We start from the raw sequence: 15,112 nt of genomic DNA on the forward strand, positions 1-15,112 counted from the left end.
CAGTACTGGAAGTCCTAGCCTAAGCAATCGGGCAATAAAAAGAAGTAAAAGGTATCCAAATTGGAAAGGAAGAAGTAAAATTCTCCTTGTTTGCAGATGATACAATCTTATATATAGAAAATCCTAAAGACTCCACTAAAATCTGTTAGAACTAATCAAAGAATTAAGTTTCACATACAAAATCAACATACAGAAATCAGTTTTTTTTAAATACACTAACAACAAAACATCTGAAAAAGAAGAAAACTATCCCATTTACAATAGCACCAAAAACAACAAAATACTTAGGAATAGGTTTAACCTAGGAAGAGAAAGATCTGTATGCTGAAAATTACAAGACATTGATAAGAGAAATTGAAGACACAGATAAATGGAAGATATTCTGTGTTCATGGATCAGAAGAATTAATATTGTTAAAATGTCCACAGCACCCAAAGCTATCTGTGGATTTCATATACTCCTATTAAAATTCTATGGCATTTTTCACAGAAATAGAACAAACAATTCAAAAATTTGTATGGAATCACAAAAAAGTCCCAATAGCCAAGCAACCCTGAGAAAGAAGAACAAAGCTGGAGGCCTCACACGTCCTGATTTCAAGCTATATTACAAAGCTATAGTAATCAAATCAGTATGGGACTGGCATAAAAACAGATGCCTAGACAAATGGAACTGAATCAAGAGCCCAGAAATAAACCCACACATATATGGTCAGTTAATTTATGACAAGGGAGCCAAGAATATACAACGGGGAAAAGATAGTCTTTTTCATAAATGGTTTTGGGAAAACTGGATAACCACATGCAAAAGAATGAAACTGGACCTCTATCTTACAACACTCACAAAAATTAACCTGAAATGAATTAAAGACGTAAACACATGACCTGAAACCATAAAACTCCTAGAAGAAAAAATAGACAGTAAGTTCCTTGACATCAGTCTTGGTGATGATTTTTTTGGATATGATACCAAAAGCATAAGCAACAAAAGTAAAAATAAACAAGTGGGACTACGTCAAACTAAAAAGCTTCTGTACAGCAAAGGAAACCATCAACAAAACTAAAAAGCAACTTATAGAATGGGAGAAAATATTTGCTAATTATATATAAGGCGTTAATATCCAAAAATATATAAAGAACACATACAACAGCAAAAAAACCCAAACAATCTAATTTAAAAATGGACAAAGTATATGAATAGACATTTTTCCAAAGAGGACATACAGATGGCAAACAGGTACATGAAAAGGTGTTCAACATCACTATTCATCAGGGAAGTGCAAATCAAAACCACAATGAAATATCACTTCATACCTATTAAGATGGTTATCATCAAAAAAATAAGAGTTAGCAAGTATTGGCGAGAAAGGAACCCTGACCCACTGTTGGTGGAATTGTAAATTGGTTCAGCCACTATGGAAAACAGTATGGAGCTTCTGCAAAAAATTAAAAATAGAACTACCATATGATCCAGCAAACCCACTTCTGGGTATATATCCAAAGGAAATGAAAAGAGGAGATCAAAGAGGTATCTGCACTTTCATGTTCATTGCAGCATTATTCACAGTAGCCAAGATACGGAACAACTTAAGTGTCTGTCAACAGAAAAATAGATAAAGAAGATGTGGTATATACATATAATAGAATATTTTTCAGCCATGATAAAGAAAGAGATTTGGTCATTTGTGACAACATGGATGAAACTTGAGGGCATTGTGCTAAGTGAAATAAGTCAGAGAAAGACAAATACTGTATGATATCACTTATATGTGGAATCTGAAAAAGTCTGACTCATAGAAACAGAGTACAGTAGTGGATACCAGGGGCAGTGGGGTGGGGGAAAAGGGGAGACATTGATCAAATGGTACAAACTTCCAGTTATAAGATGAATAAGTTCTGGAAATCTAATGTACATCATTGGTGATTACAGTTAATACTGTATTATATACTTGAAAGTTGCTAAGAGAGTTGCATTATGTAACTGTAGCAAATCAACACCTTGTCTACCTTAAACTTACACAATGTTGAATGTCACTTGTATCTTAATAAAGCTGGGAAAAATAGACACAGGGATCCAGTAGAGGAAAATCCGTGTTTGTATTTTCCATTCTCAGTGGCATTAATAGGTCCTTCATGAAATACTGAGGTCCAGAGTTCTTTTCTGCTTATTCAGTCTGAGGGTACAGGAATGAGTCTGTGGTCACATCCCTCCTCTAACATAAGCCACTCCTCATTCTACCAACACCCCCACTGTCTGCAATGCCCCTTCTCTGGATTGACCTCAGAGTCTGGGGATTCTGGTCACTAAATTTAAAGCTCAAATGAAAATATGTAGCATAACCAAAGCTGGGCAGTAGGGAGAAATCCGATATGTTAGTATTGGAGTTCCCCACCCTCCCAAAATGGACCATGTGTTTTTATTTTTTTAATTTTTATTGAAATATCATTGATTTACACTGTTGTATTAGCTTCTGGTGTATAGCAAAGTGATTCAGTTATATATATTCTTTTTCATATTCTTTTCCATTATAGGTTATTACAAGATATTGAGTATTGTTCCCTGTGCTATACAGTAGGTCCTTGTTGGTCATCTATTTTATATATAGTAGTGTGTATATTTTAATCCCAAACTCTTAAATTATCCCTCCCCCCCCTTTCCCCTTTGGTAACCATAAGTTTGTTTTCTATGTCTGTGAGTCTATTTCTGTTTTGTAAGTAAGTTCATTGGCATCATAGTTTAGATTCCACCTATAAGTGATACATATATTTGTCTTTGTCTGATTTACTTCACTTAGTATGATAATCTCTAGGTCCATCCATGTTGCTGCAAAATGGCATTATTTCATTTTTTCTTATGGCTGAGTAATATTCCATTGTGTATATATACCACATCTTCTTTATTCATTCATCTCATATTTTTATTTTCTATATTTTGAGTTGATGTTTCACATTATTACAGAAAAAATTAGAGCTTTGGACTCTTATTTTGTAATCGATATAGCTGATTGAACGTACTACCATGTTTCACACTCTCTCTCATGTCTCATCGTCACACTCCCGTGTCCCCCGCAATGTTCCCCCCCAGTTGTGAGACGTGGGGTGATGTAGCAGGAGCACACGAATCCCTCTATCACCCAGTGTTTCAGCCACGATAGGTAGCAGTGTTCTTACCAACCAAACAGGCCCTGTCCCTTGGCATTTCATGGTGGCTTCATCTGGTTTCCAATGGATTAAAGGTGTTTGTTTTTGTTTATAATAAAAAGGAAAGGCATAAATGACTAACAGCCAGTAGCCACACTAAATTGCTACCAGCTGTTCTGCAGCTAGGCTCAAGAGGTAAGCATTCTTTTTACAATCAGGCAGCTTTTTTATATTAGATTGGCTGTATGTTTTAGAAGAGAGACAACATTTTATTGGCTTTTCCAGATAATGGAAAAGATACTACAAATATTGATGACTGTTGGAAGTTTTTGAAAATTTTTAAAAATCTAGTTTTGAGATAAAAGCACTTGTTTATAATCGGAGGCTGTTGGACCCCTTCCCTGCTCCCCACTCTCCCCGCCCCACAAAAAAGAAAATGTGACTGGAGAAATTTCTGTACGAAACACATGGAAGCCTAGTGAATCATCCTTTGATTCTCTTAATATTCTTGAAAAGACTGAGCACCCTTAAATGACCTTGATTTTTTTTTTCCTCATTTGTCCTTGAAATAGAAGCCTATCTAAGCTTAGTATCTCTTCCCAAGTTCTATGGCTGGATTCTCTTTGGCTCTGGTTGATCTCCATGGTATTGAATCCTCTCTTTCACATCTTAAATTGAGGGCTCTTTCATATACATAACCTTGGCCTTTTCATATTTCAACAGGTTTCCCTGCTCAGCTGCTGTTAGATTCTGCCTTTACCCCTTCCAAATTCTATACCTTTTTCTCTGTAAGAATTTCCTCCTGTTTCTTCCATCTGTTCTCTCCAGAAAATGTGGGGCCCCTTGTTAAAAAATTATTAAGTGTTTCAAGATGGTAACAGCAGAATATTAAATTAAGCATGGGGCCCTTCTGAGTGTGGGACGCTGTGTGACCACGTGAAGCCAGTGGGTCTGTGAGAATCACAGCTCCACCACCCTCTTCCTGTTCAACCTCTCTCCTCTTCCTGTTCAACCTCCACTTCTTGCTTTCTTGATGCAAAGTCCTTGGGTGGCCAACAGAGGGAAATTCTGACCTATGATACTGCCTGGGCTAATGCAGCCACGGTTGACTCAGCTTGGAAAGAAGAATTCAGTTCCTGGAGACATTTAATATTTTCTTACTCTCCTTCTCCAAATCTGTCTGTTAATGCAGTATCTGGCCTCCTAGCAGAAGCAGGGAACTTGTCAGAAACTTAGAGATTAGAAGAATGAAAATTATCTGTTACAAACCTTGAGATGAAAATGTACTAACTTTTGTTTCTTTTCCCCTTTAATTTGATTTCCTGTGGAAACTTCCTTTCCTGTTACTAGAATGGAGGTAAGATATTGTTGTTATACCAATGTTTTGTTTCGCTTTGTTTGACATGCCATTTATTGAGTATCTATTATTCGTTGAGTACTGTAATCTTTCAGAAAACTTTCTAATTTCTAATCCTTTTCATACTCTCACAAAATGATGATGAAGATGAAGAGAGGCAACATCTGTTGAATACTTACTATGTATCAGGCACTGTGCTAAGAGCTTTACATGCATTTTAAAAATTTATCCTCAGGACATGAAATAGGTGCTAGTATTATCCCTATTGTACAGAAAAGAAACTAAGAGAGTTACTTTGAACTGGAGAGTACACATGACTTACACAGTATATGATAGGCTTGGAAAAGAGACACAGAACTGACTCCCAAAGCCTCCCTCATAGCTTTATCCTGCAGATAAGAAAGTAACACCATGTAATATAACACTGTGACACTTACAGCATCTTATCTGCATAAAATTGCCTTTCATAAAAACTCTATGATGTGTAAAATTTCATCTAATTTTACAAATGATGAAACTGAGATTTAGAATGGTTCATTACTAACAATAATAGCAGTTAAGTTTTGCAGGGCATTTTTGAGTACCACTGTTCTCATATTAATGTTTCAGCAACTTTATGGGGCAAAAACTATCATCCCTCTTTCTTTATATGAGGAACCTGAGGCACAAGAGTTGTCCAGACCACATAGAATACTGCAAAGCCTCAATCTGAGCTCAGACAGACAGACTCGAGAACACAGATTCATACCTACGATGCTAATCCAGGTAGCACAGCAACTGAGCAGGACCTGCAACTCAAGCCATTGATTCTAATTCCATGGAATGAAATAATTCATTGCATAAGAAAATTTAGTTTGCTCTCAATCTTTTTCCCAATTCATATAGCTTTGATGCATTTGTTTACCTAATAAATAGGTATTGAGAAAGAGTCCTGACCTGAAGGATTCTACAGAGAAGCTGAATATCTACTGAAGGGATATACAACACAAACACGGGAAAAGGTAAATTAAAATGCAGGCCAACCACAGAAGAGATGCCATCTTTCATTCATACACCTCTTTCATTCAGCACACCTGTCTTCTCTGGGCATCTTTAAAACACTCACTCTATTCCTGGCACTATATTGGAAAGTGGTAAAACAAAACAAATTGTACATATTCCCTGCACGCAAGGAATTTACATTTTACTAGGGGACCGACACACACACACACACACACACACACACACATTAGTTACAAGGCAACATAATAATGGAATCGTGCACAAATTCCAAGGGCTCAAGAACAGAAATAAATCATTCACATGCAACTAAATGCAAATGAAAAGAATTTTAACTGATTATAGTCAAATAAATGCTAACTAATGAAAATTCCATACCATTTTTCACTTGTGATAACACAAGCACTTTTGGTTTTCTGCAAAGGGCTAGATAGCAAGTATGTGGCTTTGTGGGCCATACGGTCTCTGTTGCAACTGCTCAGCTCTGCTGTTGCAGCACAAAAGGAGCCATAGACAATTTGTAAATGGATGAACTTGGCTCTGTTCCAATAAAATTTTACTTCTGGCCACTGAAATTTGAATTTCATATAATTTTCACTTCTTCTTTTGATTTTTTTCAACCATCTAAAAATGTAAACACCATCCTTAGCTCACAGGTGGTATAAAAATAGGCAGTAGGCCAATTTGACTTGTGGGTTCTATTTGCCGATCCCTGTCATAGAGAATGAATCATATACAAAGACACTAGGCATGAAAGGATAAAAAGAATTCCAGTTTGCTTTGGAAGTTTAGAGTGGCGTAGGGCCCTGGCCATCACATTTGTTGGGAAAGTACAATGGGAGCCTGGCAGTTGCTGTATAAGAAAGAAGATGTGTCGCTATCAGAGGAGAGGTCTCGTTCTCAAGTGTGCCAGCCCTAGGGAGGGCAGGAAAAGAAGGTGTGGAGTTTCCGCTGGGGGAGTGGGGTTGTCCCAACCAACCATGCCATGGCTGGTCATCTGGATGTGCCCTTGGACAACGTATTATATTATGTGTTCAAAGGGAAGAGACGTTGCCCTCATAGAAACTGGAAGATCACATTTTAAAACAGTGGACCCCTGAACAATTCAGGGGTTAGGGGCACCAACCAGCATGCCCTATAACTTTAGAGTTGGCTGTCTGTCTATGTGGTTTCTCCATATCCATGTTCTGCATCCTTGGATTCAACCAACTACGGATGGGATCGTGTAGGACTGTAGTATTTATTGAAAATAAACTGTGCATAAGTGGACCCATACAATTCAAATCCATGTTGTTCAAGGGTCAACTGTATTCCACTGAACGTCATTCATACATACATTTAATGTATGTATGAACACATTCATACATACATTAAAGCAGAGAGAAAATAAAAGCAAAAGGTGTAGTGAGAATCCTTTAAATATTCCATCTGACCAAGGAGAGCTGTCTGCTATAAAATAAGTTAGAAGGGGGACTTGGGGTCAAATATCAGTTGTTGCCTCCAAAAAGAGAAACTGTTCAGAAAGAGAGGTCAGCCAGGTTCAGTCTGTCAGGAGACAAGAGAGGGACTGGCTGCATGTGCAAGATTAACCAGAATTTTTGGAGGTAGTCCAGCGGATCATTCCAAAACAACCAGCATTCTGCGAACACATCCCTGTGACCTCTGCCCCACTGTTCACAGGAGCAACAGGACCAGCTGCCTCTGCTGTTACTCCATCCACAGTCCCAAGATCTGCATGTGGAGAAATACGACTTCAGCTGGACAGAAAGGGCACCCATCACTTGCACAAGACAAAAGACACCAATGGAAATTTTTTGCATTCATCTTGTTCCCTGGGTTTTGCCGTGACCTCCTTAAAAGAAATTTTTTAAGTGATAGGCTTAGAAGGATGAGGGAAAAAATGGCCCCATTGGCCTCCATATCTTGCCTCTGAAATTTGATCACTGCATAAAATTTGAGGTTTCTAAGTCAGCAGAACAGGGGAGGAAATTGTTCCAACTCTGACTGAAACTGTGACTGGGCAGTCTCTTTATGTATGTATGTGTGTGTGTGTATATATATATATATAGTAAAAGGGAAATTAAAATACAGGCCACCCGCAGAAGACATGCCATCTTTCATTCGCACACTGTTCAGCACATGTGTCCTCCCTATGTATTTTTAAACCACTCACTCTATTCCTGTATATATATATTTGGTCCTATATATCCCTTACCTTGTGGGGCTAATCCAAGCAAAGATGTACTACCAAAGCTAAGTCTTTAATGCTCCCAGAACATCACAGAGACATAGAAAATTAATAAGAACCATATACTTTGTATCTGTATGGTTTTTCCCAGCATGCAAAGGCTTTTCACAGGCTAGTTATCTTCAAGCTGGTAGGAAGACAAATCAAAATTGAAACCAAGATCTTCTCATTTCTATTCAAAACGTATTCTGCTTTTTCTTTTTTCTTTTTTTTTCTTTTGCATTATATAGCTAATGTTCAAAAATCAGTGAGGACTCCATACTATTAATTCACATTGAGGTCGTTCTAAAGATTTTTCCAGGGCTTTTTAAAAGAGAAGCAGCAGAAATTCAGAAAAAAAGAATTGGTTCTTAATTAATTATTAATAATCCTTATCTCTGAGGCTATTTTCATTTTTTCTTTTGTGTAAGTTTTCTTAGTTTCCAGTGTTTTCTTTTAAATGTTTTTTGCTTATGTAATTAAAGAAAAAAATCATGAATTTTTTAAATTAAAAATATTCATGGAAAAATAAAGAAGTGTCATGCAGTAGTTAACACATGACCGTGCAACATGGATGAATAATTCTCAGCTCAGAGACACTAGGAGAAATATTCAACTTTTACATGATATAGTTTTTTATAAATTTATTTATTTATTATTTATATTTGGCTGTGTTGGGTCTTCGTTGCTGCACGGGCTTTCTCTAGTTGCGGCGAGCGGGGGCTACTCTTTGTTGCGGTGCACGAGCTTCTCATTGCAGTGGCTTCTCTCGTTGCAGAGCATGGGCTCTGGGCATATGGGCTTCAGTAGTTGTGGCACACAGGCTCAGTAGTTGTGGCTCACGGGTTCTAGAGCACAGGCTCAGTAGTTGTGGTGCACGGGCTTAGTTGCTCCACGGCATGTGGGATCTTCCCGGACCAGGGCTTGAACCCGTGTCCCCTGCACTGGCAGGTGGATTCTTAACCACTGCGCCACCAGGGAAGTCCCTATAGTTTTCTTCTAAGTGAAAAGAGTCACACCTGCTCTTATCCATCCTCTCTTTTTATGGAAGGATTATCAATATGTGTGACCATTTTGTAAGCCAGTTTGGGGTATTTCTAATTGTTAGGTATTATTATTCAGTTTCTTAAAGCACAGTATCCTTGCTTCTCTAGAACTTTCTTAGTGTCAGCATACCCTGAGTTCCCTCAGAGGTTGAGTCATGAGCTATTTCTCTGGGTGTTTTCTCAACCCAATAGGGCCCAAGTTTTCATGGGAGTTTTGCATTTTCTTATTCAAGGCCTTCATTTAAAAAATCCCCAATGAATTACAGGTAATGCAATAAAATTCATGTTGACTAATTAGTAGAATGCTAGTATGAATTAGAGAATGATTCTATGTTACAAAACATCATTTTAAAATATAGTATTTCACAGAAGTTCATTGTTTTACCTGAATGAGTTGTATCTCATTTAATAGATTTGCTTCAAAGACCAGTCAATGATGTTTCTAATCAACTTTTCAAATTCAAATGGGGTCTGTTAGCAACTTAATCCCCACAAATTCCAATTTGTTTAATTTTCTTTCCTTGAAATCCTTTATATAAAGATAATGAAATGCTAAATTCCAACAGATGTACAAATCTAAATGAGAGTGCAACTTGAATTTGCTGTCATTGTTAATGAGATATCTGATGGAAGGCATAAGGATATATTGAGACCATTACAGTGCCTGCACATAATAAGTGCTCAATAAATATCTGTCAGGTGAGTATACGAGTTATTATAATTCCCAGCATTGCATTAAGGAAGCAGTGGATATGTGGAGGGACTACCAGCTGCGTTTTCCATTTTTCTTATTGTCCTCTTCAATTGTTATAGCAGACAAGCTTTTAATCTTATTACTATGCTAACACTTATATTACCAATGAACACACAATAACCTGGGTTCAGGATAATTACTTACATCACTTTACAGATTAGGACATTGTCAGAGACCAGATGACTCTCCCCAAGACATGTGGTGAGAAAATAGCAAAAGTGAAGATGCTACTTAGCTCCTCTGAGAGCCATAGCCAATGCTTTCTCCTCCCTGTGTGGCTTTCTTCTTATTCTTTAATGGAATGCTGGGAAGATGTGTGAGTGAGAGGATCTGATTTTGGAAGATGTGCCACAAAATTCAAATCCTTAACTATCATAACGTTTAAATAAACTATGTTCATCAAGCTGCAAGCTCTTTGGATCAGAGCAATTACTACGTTCAGTCACTTGTTAATCATGATGATGAATATATTTTTTAGATGTATTTATTTGCTATGTGTGCTTATATGTAACAAATGTGGAGTCAAATTTTATTTATGATGGAAACAATAAAAATTCTCCCATCCATTCTGGCCTTGAGTGTTTCCAAAGCTTTCCACATCCATTATCACATTTGATCCTCTTCATAGCCCTCTGGAGTAGCTAGAGGTAATATAATTGCTGCTGGTAATGAAGACAATATTCAGATGGAACGTTTCAACCAATTTCCTGGTGCAATCTTCTATTTCTGTGATGCAGATGTGGAAATGGAAAACAAACAAAAAGGCAGATGGAATGCTAAAAAATAGCATGTGATCAGAAATGTTGTTCACTGCTTCTTTCAGTAAACCACAGAAAGATAACAAAGGCTACTGCGCCCAGTACAGAGGGGAGGTGTGTAATGCTGTCCTGGCAAAAGATGCTCTTGTTTTCTTCAACAACTCCTACGCAGACCCTGAGGAGGCCCAAGAACTACTGGTCCACACTGCCTGGAATGAACTGAAAGCAGTGAGCCCATTCTGCCGGCCGGCTGCTGAAGCTTTACTGTGTAACCACATCTTCCAAGAATGTAACCCTGGGGTGGCACCTACTCCTACACCCATTTGCAGGTAAAATTTACGAAATAAATAAATGGGGAAATTCTGTTTGTCTGTCTGCCAACAGGAAAAGTTTTCAAAAGAGGAAGTTGTTATGTGTAAGAGTAAAGGCAAAAGCTGGCTTTTGTCCAAAATATAAGGTAATTAATTGGACAAAATTCCTACCATGTGAATCACTGGTGAAACCCTATTATACAAGGGCTCTAAGTTAGAAAATGTCATAAAAGGTATAATATTCTATTATATTTGTATATTTCTATTATATTTGTTATTGTCATTGTTCACATTATCATATTCATAAACATCCCTGCTTTCTAGGAAGTAAAAAACAAAATCCCAAACTAATATGGACCTCATTAGTAAGCCAAGATAGAGAAAATAAAGACTACATATCAAGTATTTCAGCATTATTTGCCAATAAATATGAGATCTTGGTGAGCATGTCAGAATATTAAAATACATTCCACCCAATATTCTAATTTAAGTACTGACACTCTTGTGTCATGGGGGGTGGAAGGAGTAGAAACAGTTATAAAACAGATATTTCTTTAAAACCCCCTACTCTTTAAACACTGAAATTTATAAACCGACTTTCAATAGAATTATCTTTGCCTTTATTTACTTCTTGTGTAGAAAAGACAGGAATCAATGTAGCTTTTGAGCTAAATGGAACAAAGTTCAAATACTGTTTTGTACTGCTTTCTAGATGCACTGACATATGACCTCAGCTAAACTTCAGTTTCCTCGTCTGCAATAGAGCTGAGAGGATTAAAGGATAAATTGTACCCAGGGTATATATTAGAAACTGGATGGATACTGTTTGCTTTTCAAGAAAACACATGAAGACTACCAACACAGCGCATTTCCAACTGTTTTGATAAAACCAGGAACTATTTAAATATTGAAATAGTTTTAAGGCATTCTATTTAGTATAAAAGGACTACAGAGGTCATTAAAATAGAGTGCTCCATTCTTCAACTTACTGCAGATTTTGAGGGTTTGGAGACATTTTAAGACTAATATAGGGACTTCCCTGGCAGTCCAGTGGTTAAGACTTCGCCTTCCAACGCAGGGGGTGCGGGTTCGATCCCTGGTCAGGGAGCTAAGATCCCACATGCCTCGTGGCCAAAAAACCAGAACATAAAACACAAGCAACATTGTAACAAATTCAATAAAAACTTTAAAAATGGTCCACATCAAAAAAAATTTTTTTTAAATTACTTAAGACTAATATAATTTGTTGTTTCTTCACTTAAGATTATATTTTCATCAGACATGACATCTAAGTATCTTTTGAGGAACAATGAGCATTAAAATTGAATTGTATCTTCATATGCTAGCACAAAATAAATTTATTGAGTAATTTCCCAACATTTATGCCCTAGATCAGTTTACATGCATAGGCCACAGATGTTCTTTCTCAAGATTGAAAATAATTTAACTTTTTTGTTTTTTTAGAAAAAAATCCCATTCACTGAGATTTCAAATTTATTAGAATAGCATAGTTAATTAACTCTTAAATCTGTGAGCCATTTGTAGTGTACTTAAATTTTTTTCTTAATTCCACCTGTTATTTAAACAAGTATTTTTTAAAATTAATTAATTTATTTATTTATTTTTGGCTGTGTTGGGTCTTTGTTGCTGTGCGCAGGCTTTCTCTAGTTGTGGCGAGCGGGGGCTACTCTTCGTTGTGGTGCGCAGGCTTCTCATTGCGGTGGCTTCTCTTGTTGTGGAGCATGGGCTCTAGGCACAAAGGCTTCAGTAGTTGTGGCATGCGGGCTCAGTAGTTGTGGCGCACGGGCTTAGTTGCTCCGCAGCATGTGGGATCTTGCTCGACCAGGGCTCGAACCTGTGTCCCCTGCATTGGCAGACAGATTCTTAACCACTGCGCCACCAGGGAAGTCCCTGAGTATTTTTTTTAATCTGAAAATTGTTTCTACTTTTTTAATCCTTGTAAACAATTTATTCACATTGGGGTTGAAAAATATAGTCTAGAAATTTTCACATTTTTATACTTCATTAAGGTTTTCTTTTTTCTTATGTATAATCAATAATTGTTTAAAAAATTAGACATTTAAAAAGACTTGGGAGTAGATTTCATTATTTTCTTTCCTATAAGTAATATAAAAAGAATGGATAATATGACTTCATCATCAGACTTATGTCCTTTTTATTTTAAGAATGTTTTCTTATAGTATATCTCTGAATATTTTTCTATTTTTTTATGTGCTCTAGTTTCTTGCTGGGAAACATTGTTATTTGTACTTTGAATTTCTTGCTTGCTTCTCCCTCTCAGTTATCTCCTTACTCACTATTTTCATCTTTCTTTCTGCATTCAGTTAGAACTTCTAAAGTTTTCCCCTATTATTTGTTCAATATCTTGCCGTGCCATTTCTTTCTCAATGAAGATTTCACTTGTTTCCGTGAAACAAAGTTGTTTTCACTTCTTTGTGGTCTTTATTTTCTTCAGTCACTACCATGTTTAACTTAACCTAGTTTTCACTCTATTTTGCATTTCATCTTGATTTTTTTTTTCCCCGTGAAAAACTCTTCTGTAGAGGCCATGCTTCAGTGCATGTCAATGAAAACAAAACAATTTTTTAAATTCTCTAACGTGTCTTTCCATGTATAATAAAAAACAATTTTCCCAGGTATTTGCTTTCTCCACATAATGTGGGCTAAAAAGTTCTTTCATATGTCCCATATTGCTTTTGCACAGTTTAACTGTAACATCTGAATGCAGAAAGATTTGCTTATATGACCCAAGGATGGGACCAGGCATAAGAAGAAGCAAGCCAAACAATGTTTCTCCAGTTCTTCAGCGTCTCAGAAGCCTGAAAGCCCCATTGTTCCCTCTTCCTTTGCAGACATTTTAAGAATCTACATTCCACTGTTGTACTCATGACTCCCATTATATCCCATCACATTAGTATGCACAGCCCTTTCATTCTGCACATGCTCAGTTGGTCCATATTGGCAAGTGGTTGCCTGGGAAAGCAGGAGTGTAGGCATGAGTAGTAAAAATATATATACATGTATATATAACTACACATACACACGAATGTACACACTCACACAAAATTTCCTCCTCTTTTATACTTCATATATTTAATGAATGATATTACTATTATTATCCTTAATTTCTTTAATTATCTTTAATTTCCTCTTATTATGAATCCCAAATATCTTAATTTGGAACTAACTTGATTTTTCCTATGTAGTCTATCCTATATCCTGTAAGATAAGCTTGAACAAATATTAATCCACAAAATTCTAATTAGTCCAACTAGTCTACCTAATCTTTCTTCAGCCTTTTCACTCAGTACAACATAGAGATGAACATTGCAGCTTCGTATTCACACAGACCTTACTCTAGCTTTCTCAGATGAAAGCACACACAGCAATGGGATAGGACTCAGCTTCTCCAAGGGTAGGGCTGGGTAAGGACTCCCAAGCCCTCCTATAACCTTTCAGGAAGGTGATGCTATTCTGTTTTAGGGAACAAAGCACACAGAGACACAGACTGTGTTCCTCAGGCCCTGCCCATTAGCCCCGAGATTACAGAAAAACCTCCCAGGTTGGAAACTGTTTGACAATGATCTTTTAAAGCTCTGCGTACCTTGTTTCTGTACCTTTGTAGTTACTTTAATATGAAGTTAAGAGAAAACATATCTGGGATTCCTAATCCATTACCTTTTGAACTTGAAAGTTCTTTTCCCCAGTAGCATTAGTGATGTTTTAAAAACAAAACAAGACAGCATTTCATCACAAGGGATAATATACTATATATTTCATAACTTCTCACATTATTTACAATAAAAAGATCTTTACAAAAACACTTTTGCAAGAACAAACAGTGTACTATGATGATGTTTTGAAAATATGGGATTTAGGATCCGCCACCAATTTGGCTTCAACGTGCTATGATTCATCAAATTTTGTTCTCCCTAAATTATTTTAGAGAATACTGCCTGGCAGTAAAGGAGCTCTTCTGTGCACAAGAATGGCTAGCGGTGGAAGAAGAGACCCCCAGGGGACTCCACAGATCTGGGATACATCTGCTCTCCATGCCGGACTGCAACAAACTCCCCAGCATGCACTGGGACCCCATGGCCTGTACCAGACTGCCATATTTAGGTAACAGAGTTCTCTCGAGACTTTGGAGGTTCAGAGAAATTTACTATTTTGAGGAAACTGAGGTGTGAATTTAAATCTCCTAACATTCCTAGGCATTTCCAATTTTTTTTTGAGTTCTGCCTTCCTTCCATACCTCATAACAGAATCCTATTGCTATCCTAATTGCACCGGTTAGCATAAGGATTTATTCCATTTGTTCTAAAAGAAATTAAAGAGCACTTTTCGCTGCTGCTTGAGATCTTACCTTACTTCATAAGCAGATCTTATGAGAGCTCATAACATTTTATGGAATGTGCAGAGAAATGGCCAAGAAACAGTTCATATTTTGTCAGAGGAGTGGAATAAAGGCATAAAGTCCTCTTTCTTAGCCAAGGAAG

At 37.0% G+C, this 15,112-nt stretch overlaps 1 protein-coding gene across 1 annotated transcript in view; it reads left to right on the top strand.

Moving 5' to 3' along the window:
* Nucleotides 1-15,112, top strand: part of MUSK (muscle associated receptor tyrosine kinase) — a 91,985-nt gene that overhangs the window by 68,710 nt on the left and 8,163 nt on the right. The window contains exons 10-12 of the mRNA XM_059926537.1: nt 4,491-4,497; nt 10,347-10,610; nt 14,560-14,735. Coding sequence (XP_059782520.1) covers nt 4,491-4,497; nt 10,347-10,610; nt 14,560-14,735 — 447 coding nt within the window. The remainder of the gene's footprint in view (nt 1-4,490; nt 4,498-10,346; nt 10,611-14,559; nt 14,736-15,112) is intronic.

Source organism: Balaenoptera ricei, chromosome 6, assembly GCF_028023285.1.
Source record: "Balaenoptera ricei isolate mBalRic1 chromosome 6, mBalRic1.hap2, whole genome shotgun sequence".
Taxonomy (NCBI): domain Eukaryota; kingdom Metazoa; phylum Chordata; class Mammalia; order Artiodactyla; family Balaenopteridae; genus Balaenoptera; species Balaenoptera ricei.